This window comes from Nannospalax galili, unplaced genomic scaffold (assembly GCF_000622305.1).
Source record: "Nannospalax galili isolate Female #2095 unplaced genomic scaffold, S.galili_v1.0 scaffold126, whole genome shotgun sequence".
Lineage (NCBI taxonomy): Eukaryota > Metazoa > Chordata > Mammalia > Rodentia > Spalacidae > Nannospalax > Nannospalax galili.
The window spans coordinates 61,699-76,346 of NW_008355275.1; the positions used below are offsets into that span (position 1 = coordinate 61,699).

The 14,648-nt window shown below is 39.6% G+C and overlaps 1 protein-coding gene across 2 annotated transcripts in view; it reads left to right on the plus strand.

Annotated features, from left to right (window-relative positions):
• Positions 1 to 14,648, plus strand: part of Caprin1 (cell cycle associated protein 1) — a 40,729-nt gene that overhangs the window by 16,947 nt on the left and 9,134 nt on the right. For both annotated transcript variants that reach the window (XM_029555698.1, XM_008852357.3), the window contains exons 5-13: positions 3,454 to 3,692; positions 3,921 to 4,003; positions 4,692 to 4,829; positions 6,852 to 6,904; positions 6,983 to 7,069; positions 9,126 to 9,281; positions 9,366 to 9,474; positions 12,889 to 12,950; positions 14,529 to 14,639. In XM_029555698.1, coding sequence (XP_029411558.1) covers positions 3,454 to 3,692; positions 3,921 to 4,003; positions 4,692 to 4,829; positions 6,852 to 6,904; positions 6,983 to 7,069; positions 9,126 to 9,281; positions 9,366 to 9,474; positions 12,889 to 12,950; positions 14,529 to 14,639 — 1,038 coding nt within the window. The remainder of the gene's footprint in view (positions 1 to 3,453; positions 3,693 to 3,920; positions 4,004 to 4,691; positions 4,830 to 6,851; positions 6,905 to 6,982; positions 7,070 to 9,125; positions 9,282 to 9,365; positions 9,475 to 12,888; positions 12,951 to 14,528; positions 14,640 to 14,648) is intronic.

The window sequence follows — 14,648 nt, forward strand, 5'->3', positions numbered from 1 at the left end:
TCATCCTTTAGAGAACTATGGGACTGCTCTTACATCAGCTGTTGATCCAAACAGAGGGTGAGTTTTTCTTAAATACCCACTAATATGGCAGAAGTCTTTGACATTAGAACAAAAATCTAAGTGAAGTCTAACAATTTGAGCCCGAAGAGCCTTTGAATGTGTCAGCTTATTTGAGGAAGGTTACTTACAAATATTCTGGGCATGAAATTGTGAAATTTGCAGGAAAATGGATGGAACTAGGAAATGATTAAATGAGGTAACTCAGACTCAGAAAGACAAATATACGGTGTATTCTCTTAGGTGGATCCTAACTTCTAAGATTTATATATGTGCATTTATGCAGGAGTGAGTTTTGTTTTGGTAGAGATTAGGAAACTATGAAGGGGTCCACAAGAGACGAGAAAAGAGGCCTTATGGAAGCCTGTGTTGGAGGATAATAGAACATATGTGACAGGAAAGTGGAAGGGGACTATTGTGGTTGAAAGGATATAAGCAGGCAGGGAGGTCAATCAGTGGAAGTGAGGAAGAGGTGTGGGGAGGATCAACCAAACCTAAATATGAACAAAAATGCCCTAAAGAAACCTGTTACTTGGTATGTTAATTAAATAAAACACAGACAGGAAATACCAAATTGACTTTGGTTTGGTCAAATGAGAAACCTTTATATGATGTGAGAGACAATTCATACAGGATTTAAGAGAGTTAAGAAATCAGTTTCTAGGCATGGTGGTGCATGCCTTTAATGCCAGTACTCAGGAGGCAGAGGCAGGTGGATCTCTGTGAGTTCCAGGACAGCTGGAGCTACAGGGAAACCCTGTCTCAAAAAAGACCCCCCTCCCCCCCAAAAGGCAGATTCTTGGGGCTGGAGATAAGGCTCAGTGGTTAAGAGCACTGGCTGTTGTAGAAGATACAGGTTTGACTCTCAGCACCCACATTGCAGCTAACCACCATCCATAAAACTCCAGTTCCAGGGGTCCAATGCCCTTCTGTCATTTGAACACTGGATGACACAGATGTACTTACATACATGCAGGCAAAACATTCATATACACAAAATAAAAGGAAATTAAAAAAGGTTCTTGACACTTGATTCTCAGAATGAGAGTACCTGGGTTGAGTCATACTTTCACTCAGTCATCTTAGTAGTTGTTTGATCATGGCCAACTTATTTCATATCGCTGTTCCTAAGTTGAAGTTTTACAGAGAAATAAAACCAATAGAGTAGAAACAGGGACGAAAGTGAGACAGGCTATCACAGTGCCTCAGGTTTCTAATCTACAAAGTACTGATAGTGGTACCTACTTCATAGAATGGTGCTTAGAAGAGAGAATGTATATTTGGTAATTTGCCTAAAAAAGAGAAAAGGTAATTCAACTTGTAGGAGGTGCCTTAGTTGTTTTGTGTTGCTATAATAGAATATCAGAAATTGGGAATTTTTTTTTTTTTTGGTCTTTTTCAGACAGGGTCTCAAGCTGTAGCTCCAGCTGGCCTGGAACTCACTATATAGACCAGGCTGGCTTTGAACTTACAGAGATCCGAAGGATTGGGAAATTTGTAAAAAACAACAGTTTATTTCTCATAGTTCACGAGACAGGAAATTCCAGAACCAAGGCATTGGCATCTGGTGAGGTCCTTCTTACTGTCTTGTTCACAGGTAGAGAAGGTGAAGGGCAAGGGAGCAACCCCACTTCTCACAAGGCTTTCTCATAGCAGCATTTATCCATTTATGATGAGGGTGATGCCCTTACAACTGAAATAATTGTCCAAAGAAAGACCTTACCCCTCAGCGCTTGCATTGAGATGCTTGAGTTTCTAACACATGAATTTGGAGTGTCGGTGGAGGGGGGGTGTCACACAAAAACCATAATACCCAGGTAGAGATTTGTTTCACTTATCTTAGTTCAGAACTTTTGGCTTGATGAACCATTCTCTCTTCTTTTCCTCCCCTTTCCTTCCCTCTCTAAATACAGTTCATAAAAAAGAAGGTTGCTTTGCAGTTTATTTTATTCTGGTCCTCTGATACATTTTCTAGTTTTTAAACACTTTATTTATCTGCATCAGTAACTTCAGCGTAGCTCTAGTCTTTTCTTTACATCAACTTCCTTGCTTGAATTATTTCACAAAAATTTTTTTTTTTAAAGAATCATAGGTTGGGCATGCTGGTGCACAGCTTTAATCCCAGCACTTGGGTGGCAGAGGCAAGTGGATCTCTGTGAGGTCAAGGCCAGCTTGGTCTGTAGTGAGTTCTAGGCCAATTGGGGCTACAGGGTCTGGAGAGATGGTTCAGCAGGTAAGAGCACTGACTACTCTACCAGAAGACTTGGATTCAGTTCCAGTACCCACTTGGCAGCTAACAACCACCCATACCTCCACTTTCAGGGGATCTGATGCCCTTTTCTCTCCTCATTGGATTTGCATGCGTGTGATGCACTTAACATACATCAGGCAAAACACTAATGCACATTAAAAAAAAAAAAAACGTAAATCATCAGTCTAGAGATAATGGCTGAGTTGGTACGGTGAGAACCCAAGTTTGGTCCCAAGAAACAACACTAAAAAAAGCCAAGCATGGTGGTACTTGATTGTAATCTCAACATGGGGAGAGACAGGCAGATCCCTGGGGCTTGCTGTCCAGCCAGTTTACCTGTTTGGTGAGCTCTAGGCCTGTGAGAGACCCTGTCTCAAAGAACAAGATGGCTGGCGCCTCAGAAATGACACCAGAGGTGGTCTTCTGGCCCCCGGGTGATTGCATGAATAGGGATACACATAACACAATTGGGGGGGGGGGCTTTCTTTCACATTCCTACTTCCTATTTTCTGCTCCCAGTAAACTATGAAAGACCTCTCTCACTTAACTGCTTCTCCCAACATTTAAAAGTTCATCCATTCAATAGGGGAGATTTTTTTTTTCCTTTTGTAAGTTTACTTTGACCATCCTTAGATCTTAACACTTTGAAGTACCGTTTACCTACTCTGCTGCCATTAGATTGTCTTGTTATGATCTTTCTCGTTTCTCCATTCCTCCCTGTACTGTAGGTTTCCTTTTTCCCTATTTTGTTTTTGTCTTAGTTCATTGTAGTGAAGCTTGAGGTGTTGGGAAAACAGTGCCATGACTCTTGAGAAGACTTGACCTTTCTTTGTCCTAAGTTGATGCTAAACATGAGAGAAAGGAGGAGAGAGATTGACTTTGGCTTATGGTGTTCTTTCAGCCTTTCAAGGGCAGGAAAGGGGTAATGAGAAAAATTATCTTATTTATTTTCATCTAACTTTACTGCCCTTTTCTCTGCCAGTGTCCCTTTTAAATTCATAAAGACTAATCAGTTTTATTGACTATTTTCAAAATACTGAAATGCCTTTCTGATAACAGTACATTCTTTGGACCATAGGGGCAGCCATGGGTTTTGGCTTGTTCTTGTTAGACCTTTGATGTTTTATGCTTATGTTCTTTGGTAGATTCAGAAAACAATAAAAAAGACAGCACGTCGTGAACAGCTTATGAGAGAAGAAGCTGAACAGAAACGCTTAAAAACTGTGCTTGAGCTACAGTATGTTTTGGATAAGTTGGGGGATGATGAAGTGCGAACTGATCTGAAGCAAGGTTTGAATGGAGTGCCAATATTGTCTGAAGAAGAATTGTCATTGTTGGATGAATTCTACAAGTTAGTGGACCCTGAGCGGGACATGAGCTTAAGGTATGGTGGTATTTGGTAATAGAAACTTAGAAATATTTATCTAGCTGGGCGTGGTGGCGCATGCCTTTAATTTCAGCACTCCAGGAGGCAGAGGCAGTCTCTGTTAAATTCTAGGCCAGCTGGGACTGCAGGGAGACCCTGTCTCAAAAGGACAAAAAAAAAAGAAAAAAAGAAATATTTCTGTAATTGACAATTGACAGGTAATTAATATTAGATCTTTGTTATAAGGTTGAATGAACAGTATGAACACGCTTCCATTCACTTGTGGGACTTGCTGGAAGGGAAAGAAAAATCTGTTTGTGGAACAACATGTGAGTATTACCTAATTCTGACTGTGTAGCTAAGAATCTTTAAAATGATTTTTCTGTTGAGCTGTAATGAAGGCAATTTGCAAGTATATAAGTAACCATTGACTGTTTACTTTTTGGTTTATTTCTTTTTTGGCATGCCACAGTGCCATTCTTTTTCTTGGTATTTGACATGCTTTCTTGGGTGAGACTTGTAAATGCTTTTTCTTATGTCATGAAATACTTCCCTCCTAGCTAGTTACCCTGGGTGTCAGCTCTTAAAACAGTTAGTTATAGCAGGAAAGCTTTGTGTGGTCTCACCCTGATTAGGTCAAACTGTTAACTTTTCTTCATGTAATTTTTTCATTTCTGCATTTTAAATACCCCCTTCTGTTAGATAATGAAATTAGTGAGTAGACTGACTTAATAGTGCTTTTAAAAATCACCAGTGCCCACTACATACTTAATATACAGTAGCTGCTCAGAAATGGTTATTGAGTAATGTTAGCTTTATTCCCCCTTACTTACTTGAAAGCAAAGTTTAACGGTTCCATTTTTCTACTGCTCTATAATTGGTTTTATATGTTTATATGTGTATGTTTTGGTAACAGTTGATTAATTTCTTTTTTTCTTACTACACTATTGTGTAGAATATTGTCTTTTTCAGATCTGGTATTGTCAGTATAACATTGTAATTCATACTATTTTTTAGACAAAGCTCTAAAGGAAATTGTTGAGCGTGTTTTTCAGTCAAGCTACTTCGACAGTACCCATAGCCACCAGAATGGGCTGTGTGAGGAAGAAGAGGCAGCCTCAGCACCTGCAGTGGAAGATCAAGTAGCTGAAGCTGGTGAGTACTTAGGTAGATGTGAGCTTGGATTATAATAATATGTATAAACCTGGAGCATGAGAAAATACTATGACAAAGCACATCCAGAGTGATTTTCTGAAATATTCAGTGCCATTTGTCTTTAGGGGTGTTGATCACTGTTAAATTGGTAGTTCTTTTGCTTAGTACTAGGAATATGGGTGAGGGCCAGTTGTAAGGATTTTTAAATAGATTTTTTTGTTCTGTTTTTATGAGACAGTCTTACTATGTAAACCAGGCTGGCCTTGAACTCACAGAGATCTGCCTCACTCTGCTGAAATTAAAGGCATGTACTACCATGCCTGGCTTTTTAAATAAGTTCTTTATTTTGTCTGATTTGTAGAGTATTACTGCTTACCATGCCAGTATAGAGCATGAATGATTTAAAAAATAATAATTTATTATTTTATGTGTATGAGTGTATTGCCTACATGTGTTTATGTGCACCTGTGTTGTGTGGTGCTCCCAGAAGTCAGAAGAAAGTGTCAGATTCCCTGGGAACTGGAGTTTCTCTTAATACCTTAACTATCTCTCCAGCCCCATGAGTGACTTTTTTTTTTTTTTAATGCAAGGGGGTTTTAAAACTCTGGTCTTGAGCTATAAACTTTGGCCCAGGGGTCCTTTCTAAGTACTGTTAGGCATCTTTTATAACATGAGTGTAACTAATTATCTGAGTACTTTTATGGCAACTCTTATGTTGGTAAGTAAAATTCTGAGTATAGTTGGTTTAACACAAACTTTTGTAATAGTTAAAAATATGGCTTCTAGAATTGGATAACTGGAGTTGAAACATAGGTCAGCAGCACTAGCTAGCTAACTTTGGGCAGGTTGTTGAAACCAGAAGGGAAGGCTACTCATTGGTAGCCTCTCTCTCTCTCTCTCTCTCTCTCTCTCTCTCTCTCTCTCTCTGTGTGTCTCTCTCTCTCTGTCTCTCTACCAGAAGGGAAGGCTACTCATTGGTAGGATGGACACACACACTGCAGACTTTGGTGCTTGCTTCCTTCCTCCCTCCCTCCCTCCCTCTCTTTTTTTGGTCTTTTTGGGACAGGGTCTCCCTGTAGCCCCAGCTGTCCTGGAACTCACTATGTAGACCAGGCTGGCCTTGAACTCACAGAGATCTGCCTGCCTCTGCCTCCCGAGTGCTGGGATTAAAGGTGTGTGCCACCATGCCTGACGGTTCTTTATATTTTTACTAAGTAAATTTAAATGGTCATTTTAATCACTGCATACTAATTTATAGTATTAAGTATAGGGAGAGATTTAAATATAGGTTCTTATTTTCATTTACCTATTCTAGAAACTGCTATTAGTATTAAATAATATATTCTGGAATGAAGGTAAAGAAACTTTCTAAATATAGTTGCTGTAAAAATGGCAAAGTGTAAGAACTAGTAATTATAATTTGGTAAATATATTCAAATTATCGGATTGTGGACTGTTATTAAATTGGAGTTTAAGTGGAATTGTTGACTTTAAAAAGACTTTTTGGCATCATTTAAAAGTAGACTTTTTGGGGGAAGTGGGCTGGAGAGATGGCTCAGCTCTTCCAGAGGGCCCAGATTCACATTCAGAGACTAACTACCATCCATAACTTCAGTTCCAGGGAATCTGATGCCCTCTTCAGACCTCCGTGGGCATCGCATGACAGGAATACACTTACATACATGCAGGCAATGAACTCATACACATAAAAATAATAAATAAAAAAAATTAAAAAGATCAAAAAAACTAAGACTTTTGAAGAGCTGTTTTAAGTTCCCAGGTAAATTGTAAGATGCAGAGATTTTATTAAAACTACAAATGCATAACCTACTTTATTACATTTGTTAGAGCTGACAAGCCTGTACTACACCATCTCCTAAATATAATATATTGATTACTTATGGTTCCTTGTTCATTCTACAAGTTGTAATAAATAGATGACAGGTATCCACCATTAGAATATCTAAAGACTAGTTTCTGGATTCCAGTCTCTTCTGTTTTGTTTCCTTTTTGGCTTCTTAGAACCTGAGCCAGCGGAAGAATACACTGAGCAAAGTGAAGTTGAATCAACAGAGGTATTTTTTTTTTTTTAATACTACTTTACCTTTCTGTCTTTAACACAGACATCTTAAACAGTGCATTTTTCTTTGCAGTATGTCAATAGACAGTTCATGGCAGAAACACAGTTCAGCAGTGGTGAAAAGGAGCAGGTAGAGGAGTGGACAGTGGAAACAGTTGAGGTAAAAGTTCTTTGAATTTATTATAAGGTTAATATTTTTGCTTTTACTTTTTATTTTTCTGAAAATAAAGGCCATGAGTTTGTATAATTGACAGATTTATTATAGTAACAATGCATTACACAGGCTGTTAAATTACAAAGATGACTTGTTAGCTTGTGTGGTGGTAAATGCCTATGATTCCAGTACTTAGGCGATGGGGCATTGCATATTCATGGCTATCCTGGGCTACATAGTCTAGATGTACATGTACTTTATAAAAAGGTGGGAAGGAGGGAGGGAGGGGGGAGAGTGAGGAAGGAAGAAGGTTATTCCTACATAGTCAGATTGTACCTATAAAAAGAAAGGAAGGAGAAAGGTTATTATCCCCATGAATTTCTAACTGCTGGTTTAATTGTAAAAATTATCCAATGTTATCTAGATTAAATCTGTCAGTACATTTATAGGTTTAATCAAAATACATCATTCATCTCTTCTAGAAAAAGCTCCATCAAATAGCCTTAGGGAAAACCCCATCTTAGAAAGAATGTGTTAAGGGGCTGGAGAGATGGCTCAGTGGTAAAGAACAGTGGCTGTTCTTGCAGAAGACCTGTGTTTGAATCCCAGCACCCACATGGCAGCTAACCCAGTAATTCCAGTTCCAGGGTATCCAACAGTCTTCTGTCCTCTGTGGGCATTGCATGACACGGGTGCATTTCCCTACATGCCGGACAATACATGAATACGCAATACATACATAACATAAAAATAATATTTAGAAAAAAATATTAAGTTGTCATCTTGGACTTCTTCACTCTAATGCTGTTTTGGTTAACAGGCTTTACGGATTCTGGTTGTTTCTTGATGTTGTCTGTCATGTATTAAGTCCTTTTTTAGGTCCTCACCTCTAGATCATTGGTCCAGTTCATACTTCTCTAATTAGTAAAGTAGATTAAAAAGTTCTGTAGAGTGATATTTATATAAGAGGTAGTGCCTGTCAGTTGGGCTTTGACTAAGATTGAGGAGTGAGGTGATAGGTATGTGTTAGCATGGATGTGAAAGTACAGCTGAAATGCTCCTGTTTCATAGGCCATTATAGTGAAGTATATGTGTTGTAAGCACAATAGTCTTTGAAAACCTTTTTTCTTTGAGAAAGTTTCCCTGTAGTCCCAGCTGACCTGGAACTCAGGCTGGCCCAAGAACTAACAGAGATCCACCTGCCTCCTGCCTCCTGAGTGCTGGGATTCAAGGCATGTGTCACAATGCCTGGCTTTGAAAACATTCTGAAAAATAATTTAAAAAATATTTTTATTTTATTTTATGTATGTGAATGTATTACCTGCATGTATGTAAGAGCACCCATGTCATGCAGTGTCCATGGAGGTAGAAGGGGGCATTGAATCCCTTGGAACTGTAGTTACTGACAAGTAGTTTGGTGCTGGGAACCAAACCTGGGTCCTCTGCAAGAGCAGCTCTTAACTGAGCCATTTCTCAGTTTTAAAGTAAAACTGAATTACTTTCTTTTTTTTTTTTTTTGAAAGAGGGTGAGGCAGGGTTTTACTGTATAGCTTTGGCTGCCCTCAAACTCAAATCTGCCTTCCTCTTCCAAGTGCTACCACACCTGGGAAGTAATGTTTCTTTAAATAGTTACTATGTGTGTTTGTTCACGTGTCTGCTGTGGCATGCATGTTGGTAGGAAACAACTGGGTTGGTTATTTCCTTCTGTATGGGTTCTGGGGATCCAATTCAGATTGTCAGGATTGACTTTGGGCACTTTTACCCTCTGAATCATCTGGTGGCCCAACTTTTTTTTAAAAAAGCTTTGTTTTTCTCACTATAGTGTATAGGTGGCCTGCTTGGTTTGGGGACCAGCCATGAAAATAATGGATTTTTTTTTTTTTTTGTCTTTTTGAGATAGGGTTTCCCTGCCATCTTAGCTGGCCTGGAACTCACTTTGTAGACCAGGCTAGCCTTGATCTCAAAGATCTGTCTGCCTCCGCTGGGATCAAGGTGTGTGCCACCACACCCGACAATAATGGAATTCTTTAAAATTTTATTTTACTACCCTCTCCTGCTTTAGGTGGTAAACTCACTCCAGCAGCAACCTCAGGCTGCATCTCCTTCAGTACCAGAGCCCCACTCTTTGGCTCCAGTGGCTCAGTCAGATCCCCTTGTGAGAAGACAGCGAGTACAAGATCTTATGGCACAAATGCAGGGGCCCTATAATTTCATACAGGTAGGCACATTTTAGTAAAACACTGCTAGCAGTAAATTTAAGTGTATATTGTTTGATGCAATTGCATTATATCCTAACTTGTAGGATTCAATGTTGGATTTTGAAAACCAGACTCTTGATCCTGCCATTGTATCAGCACAACCTATGAACCCTACCCAAAACATGGATATGCCTCAGCTGGTTTGTCCTCCGGGTTAGTAATAATTAGTTTTTCATTTTTTATATATTGTGTATAAGTGTGTATGCACGTGCTTGAGTGCATTTTGTACATGTATTGGCACACATGGCACATGTGTGGAGTCAAGACAACTTGCCAAAGTCTGGCGCTCTTTCCGCTGTGGGTTCTTCAGGATTGGTGGTAAGTACTTTACCTGCTGGCTCATCCTACTAGCCTCCAAAGCCTGTCTTCTTAACCACTCTTTGCCTGCCCAGTAATAGTATTTTTTAAAAAATTATTTTATTATGTTTATTTGTATGTGTATATTGCCTGCATGTAGGTAAGTGTACCTGTGTTGTGCAGTGCCTGGGGAGAACAGAAGAGGCTATTGGATCCCCTGGAACTGGAATTATGGACAGTGGTTAGCTGCCATGTGGGTTCTGGGATTTGAACCTGGATCTTCTGCAGGAACAGCCAGTGTTCTTAACTGCTGAGCCATCTCTCCAGCCCCAATAGTATTTTTTTTAATGAGAGAACTACAAAGACCTAATACTGCTGTCAGATTTCACAAAGTTTTTGAAAACTAATTTTCCCCCATTTAAATGCTTTGTTAACTTTTGAGTCTTTTGTTTAGAAATTCTAATTTGCTGTACATCCAGAATTTCTTTGGGGCCTAGGGAAGCTTTTTCTTTTCTTTGAAAAATTGTAGTTGAAATTTTGTAAATTTCATATTGTCTTTTATATGTATGAGTATTTTTTTTTTTTTTGCATGTACATAAGTGCACCTGAGTCATGCAGTACCTGCGGAGGTCAGAAGAGGGCATCAGATCTCCTGAAACTGGAGTTACAGATGGTGGTTAGCTGCCATGTGCTGGGAACTGAACCTGGGTCCTTTACAAGAACAGCCAGTGCTCTTAACTGCTGAGCCATCTCTCCAGCTCCGTATAGTACATTACATCTTGATCATATTAGACCCCCCACTGGGTTTCATGCATTCTGTCATGTTATGGCCTGTCGAGTCAAGTTTGTTTTCCCAGTTGTCCCTAGGTGTAAGTCTATCTGCTGGAGCCTGGTCAACTTATCACTACCTTAAAACCAACTCTCCTTCACCCAGCAGTGATCAACTGCCAGTAGTTCCTCAGCTAAGGCTGGGGCTTCTTAACCATTTCCCCAATTCTGTGCTGGGTTTTTGTCTTACTGACCTTGCATGGTTCTTGTGTATGCTGTCACCATTGCTATATGTTCCTAAAAGCAGCTCCCAGCTGCCTGGAAAAGTGCTTCTACATGGTCATCTACCACCCCTGGCTCTTAAGAGTCTTTTGACCAACTCTTCCACAGTGATCCCTGAGCCCTGGGTAGCAGAATTTTGGTACCCTATGTATCAAACCTAGGACTCTGTAGTCGTTTATTTGCTGCACCGTGGCCTGTTGTGGCTTTCTGGGTTAATCATCTGTTGCATGAGGAAGCTTTGCTGGTGAGAGTTGAGAGATGCATTAATATTCTTTCTGTCTCTGGTTTTGCTGTGTTCCCTGAACCTTAGGTGTTAGAGGTTGCTTTGTAGATGTGTCACTTAGGCTGGGCATCTCACAGTCACTTAATTCTCTGACAAGTTGTGGCTTTCTAATAGTCTCTGTCTGTTGCAAGAAGCTTTTTTTGAGTGTTGATAGGTATAGTGTATATTTACACGTCTGTAAATATAAGGATACATATTTAGAAATAATAAGAAATTACAAAAGTAAGTTTTTCTCTAGGATCTATAACCTCATCGGCAAAATATATTTGGCTATGTTTACCGCACATGAGTTCCCTCCCATTGAGTGTACCTAAAGTTAAGTTAGACAGCTATTGATTATCCCTCATTTCTTTTAGTGTTTTGTTGGCATAGACATACAGAAAAGTGTGTATGCAAGCTCAGTGACTTCTGAACATGTCAGTGTCCAAATTAAGATATGAAATCATTAGTACTCCAGAAACTATACCGTGTTCCCTTTCATTCACTACTTATTCTCCAACTTCATGGTAACTGCATACTGAGTAAAAGCATGCTCAATGACATAGTTAGTAAGGTATTTAGGATTTCTGTACAGTAGAGGGAGCTCATGTCGTATCTCTCAACCAAGGGTTAGAAAACAAAGGTGTAAAGTTTACAAAAAAGCCAGTTTTAAATGTTTGTTTTCTGAATTCTACCAGAGTTAGAAGATGCCGTTTTCCCAGTTGGCAGTTGTGCCAAAGTCAACACATGTAGCACTGATATAACCTAAAATAAAAGGTTATTAAGTATTGAGGCAATGCTAAGACAATTGAAGATTCAAGAGTGTTGTTTTCTAAATGACTATCCCATGAGCTGCACATTTGATTGTCTGTTTAACTATGATTGGGGGAGAGGTAGGAGAAAGCAGAATGACCAGTAAAGATGCACACTGAAATATTAACTGTTTAGCCAAAGTATTATAATTGTTGTTGTTGTCTTTAAGACAGGGTCTTCCTATAGCCCCAGCTGGCCTGGGACTCACTTTGTAGACCAGGCTGGCCTGGATCTCACAGAGAGCTGCCTGCTTCTGCCTCCTGAGTCCTGGGATTAAAGGTGTTGTACCACCATGACTGACTCTAAAAGTATTTTTTAAAAATATATTTGTGTGTGTGTGCGCGCATATATGCTAGTGTGTATGGGTGCCTGTGGAAGCCAGAAGAGGGTATCAGTCCCCTTGGAACTGGAGGTACAAATGGTTGGAAACTGCCTTACGTAAGTTTTAAAACTGAAGTCAGATCCTTTGCAAGAGCAGGAAATAACTCTTGACCACTGAGCCATTTCTCTAGCTGCAAATTTTGAGGTTCCCATACTGGGAGTCAAACTCAGTCCACCTGCATACAAACCAGGAATCATAACCCCTAGACCTGTGGAATTGTGCTACTTTAAAAAGTAGATTTTTCTCATGAGTAATACTGGTACTGGTTATTGTCTATTTATCTATTGAACGTTTTCTCACTGGCATCTTACTGTATGTACCCAGCAAAACCCGAAATGAAAGCTGTTGTGGAGTAAACTGTAATCACTGCCAATAAACCCAAAGTGCTTAGTGCTCATTTGAAAGCTGTAATCTTACCTGTATTTTATAATTCATTTTCTTTTTACTGGTTTTACATATGAATGTTTTGCTTGCATGTGAGTGTGCCCTTGGCATGCAGTATCCGAGGAGGCTAGAAGAGAGGGTGTTGGATCCTCTGTAACTGGAGTTTTGCTTGTAAGCTACTATGTGGGTGCTGGGAACAGAACTCTGCAAGAGCAGTCACTGCTTTTAACTGCTGAGCAATCCCCAGCACCTGCAATCTATTTTCTTGATCATTAAAGTATTCATTAATCATTGGTCATAGGAATTCACCATTAATACTTATGTACAAGGTATCTCTTAAGAAATGTGATTTTGTGTTACAATTCTTTTAATTTTGCAGTTCATTCTGAATCTAGACTTGCTCAATCTAATCAAGTTACTGTACAACCAGAAGCTACCCAGGTAAGAATGATTCACCTATTTTTTGTTTAGGTTTGTTTCTTAGTCCTCTTTCTTAGTTAAAATAGTCAAGGGTGGGGCTGGAGAGATGGCTCAGTGGTTAAGAGCATTCATTGCTCTTGCAGAGGACCCAGGTTTAATTCCCAGCACCCACATGGTGGCTATGAACTGTCCTTAAATTCCAGTTCCAGGGCAATCTGAAGCCCTCTTCTGACCTCCTCAGCATTGCACGACATGGGTGCACACACATAATTGCAGGCAATATACTCATACACATAAAGAAAAAAAAGAATAAATAAAATATTTTAAAAAAATGGTCAAGGGTGCATTTGACCACTGTTTAAGTCTTCTGTTACAAATCATCTGCACAGGTAGTTGTCAGAATTTATATCAATGCTTACATTTGTTTTTCTTTTGGTGAGTTTAAACTTTTTTCCTGTTCTACACAATCAAAATTTTTTTCAGGTGGGGTGTGGTGGTGTACCCCTTTAATTTCAGTACTGGGGAGGCAGAGGCAAGCAGATCTCTCTTGAGATTGAGGCTAGCCAGGTCTTCCAGGCCAAATGGGGTTACAGGGAGACCCTGTCTCAAACCCACCCCCATTTTTTTCTCTTTTAATTTGGTCTTTTGGAGGCGGGTCTCCCTGTAGCCCCAGCTGGCCTGGAACTCACTATACAGACCAGGCTGGCCTTGAACTCGCAGAGATCTGCCTGCCTCTGCCCCACAATTGCTGGGATTAAAGGCATGTGCCACTACGTCCGGCTCCCCCCTCTCATTTTAGAAATTAATTCTTACATGTGTAATACTTTCTTAAAATGAGAAACCATAAATGAAGAAAGTTTTATTTAAAATAGTGGCCACATTACAATTTGGGAAACTTCAAATTTATTAGACTGGGGTATTTTAAACTTTGAGATTTTAAAAATCGATCTATTTTTTTTAAAAAATTCATTTATTTTTATTTTATGTGTATGAGTATATTGCCTGCATGTATATAAGTGCAATGCTCTCAGAGGACAGAAGAGGGCATTGGATTCCATGGAACTGGAGTTAAAGATGATTGTTAGCCTCTAGTGCTCTTAACCTCTGAGCTATCTCTCTAGCCCCCCACATGTGTCTATTTTGTAATTCTTAGATCTTTTTTTGAGTTAAGATCTCCCTGTACCCCTAGCTGGCCTGGAATTCACTTTGTAGACCAGGCTGTTTGAACTCACAGAGATCTGCCTGCCCTGGCCTCCCGAGTGCTGGGATTCTAATAGACGTGATATGGAGAGAGAAAAAAATTTTTTTTTTCCTTCTCTTTTGAGACAGGGTCTCCCTGTAGTCCCGGTTGGCCTAGAACTCACTGTGTAGACCAGGCTGGCCTGGAACTCACAGAGATCCACCTGCCTCTGCCTCCTGAGTTCTGGGATTAAAGGTGTATCCCACCACTCCCCACAGAGAAAGAAATTTTTTAAATAGGTGTCTCTTTTTATTAAACCCCATCTGCAGTAGGGTTGATTTAATTATCCAATTATTTTTTAGCTTTTTTTATAGTTTTGTTAGTACAATGTAAGGTTTGCGTCCTTTATTTCTATATAGGTTCCTTTGGTTTCATCTACTAGTGAAGGGTACACAGCATCTCAACCCTTGTACCAGCCTTCTCATGCTACAGAGCAACGGCCACAAAAGGAACCAATTGATCAGATTCAGGCAAGTTTT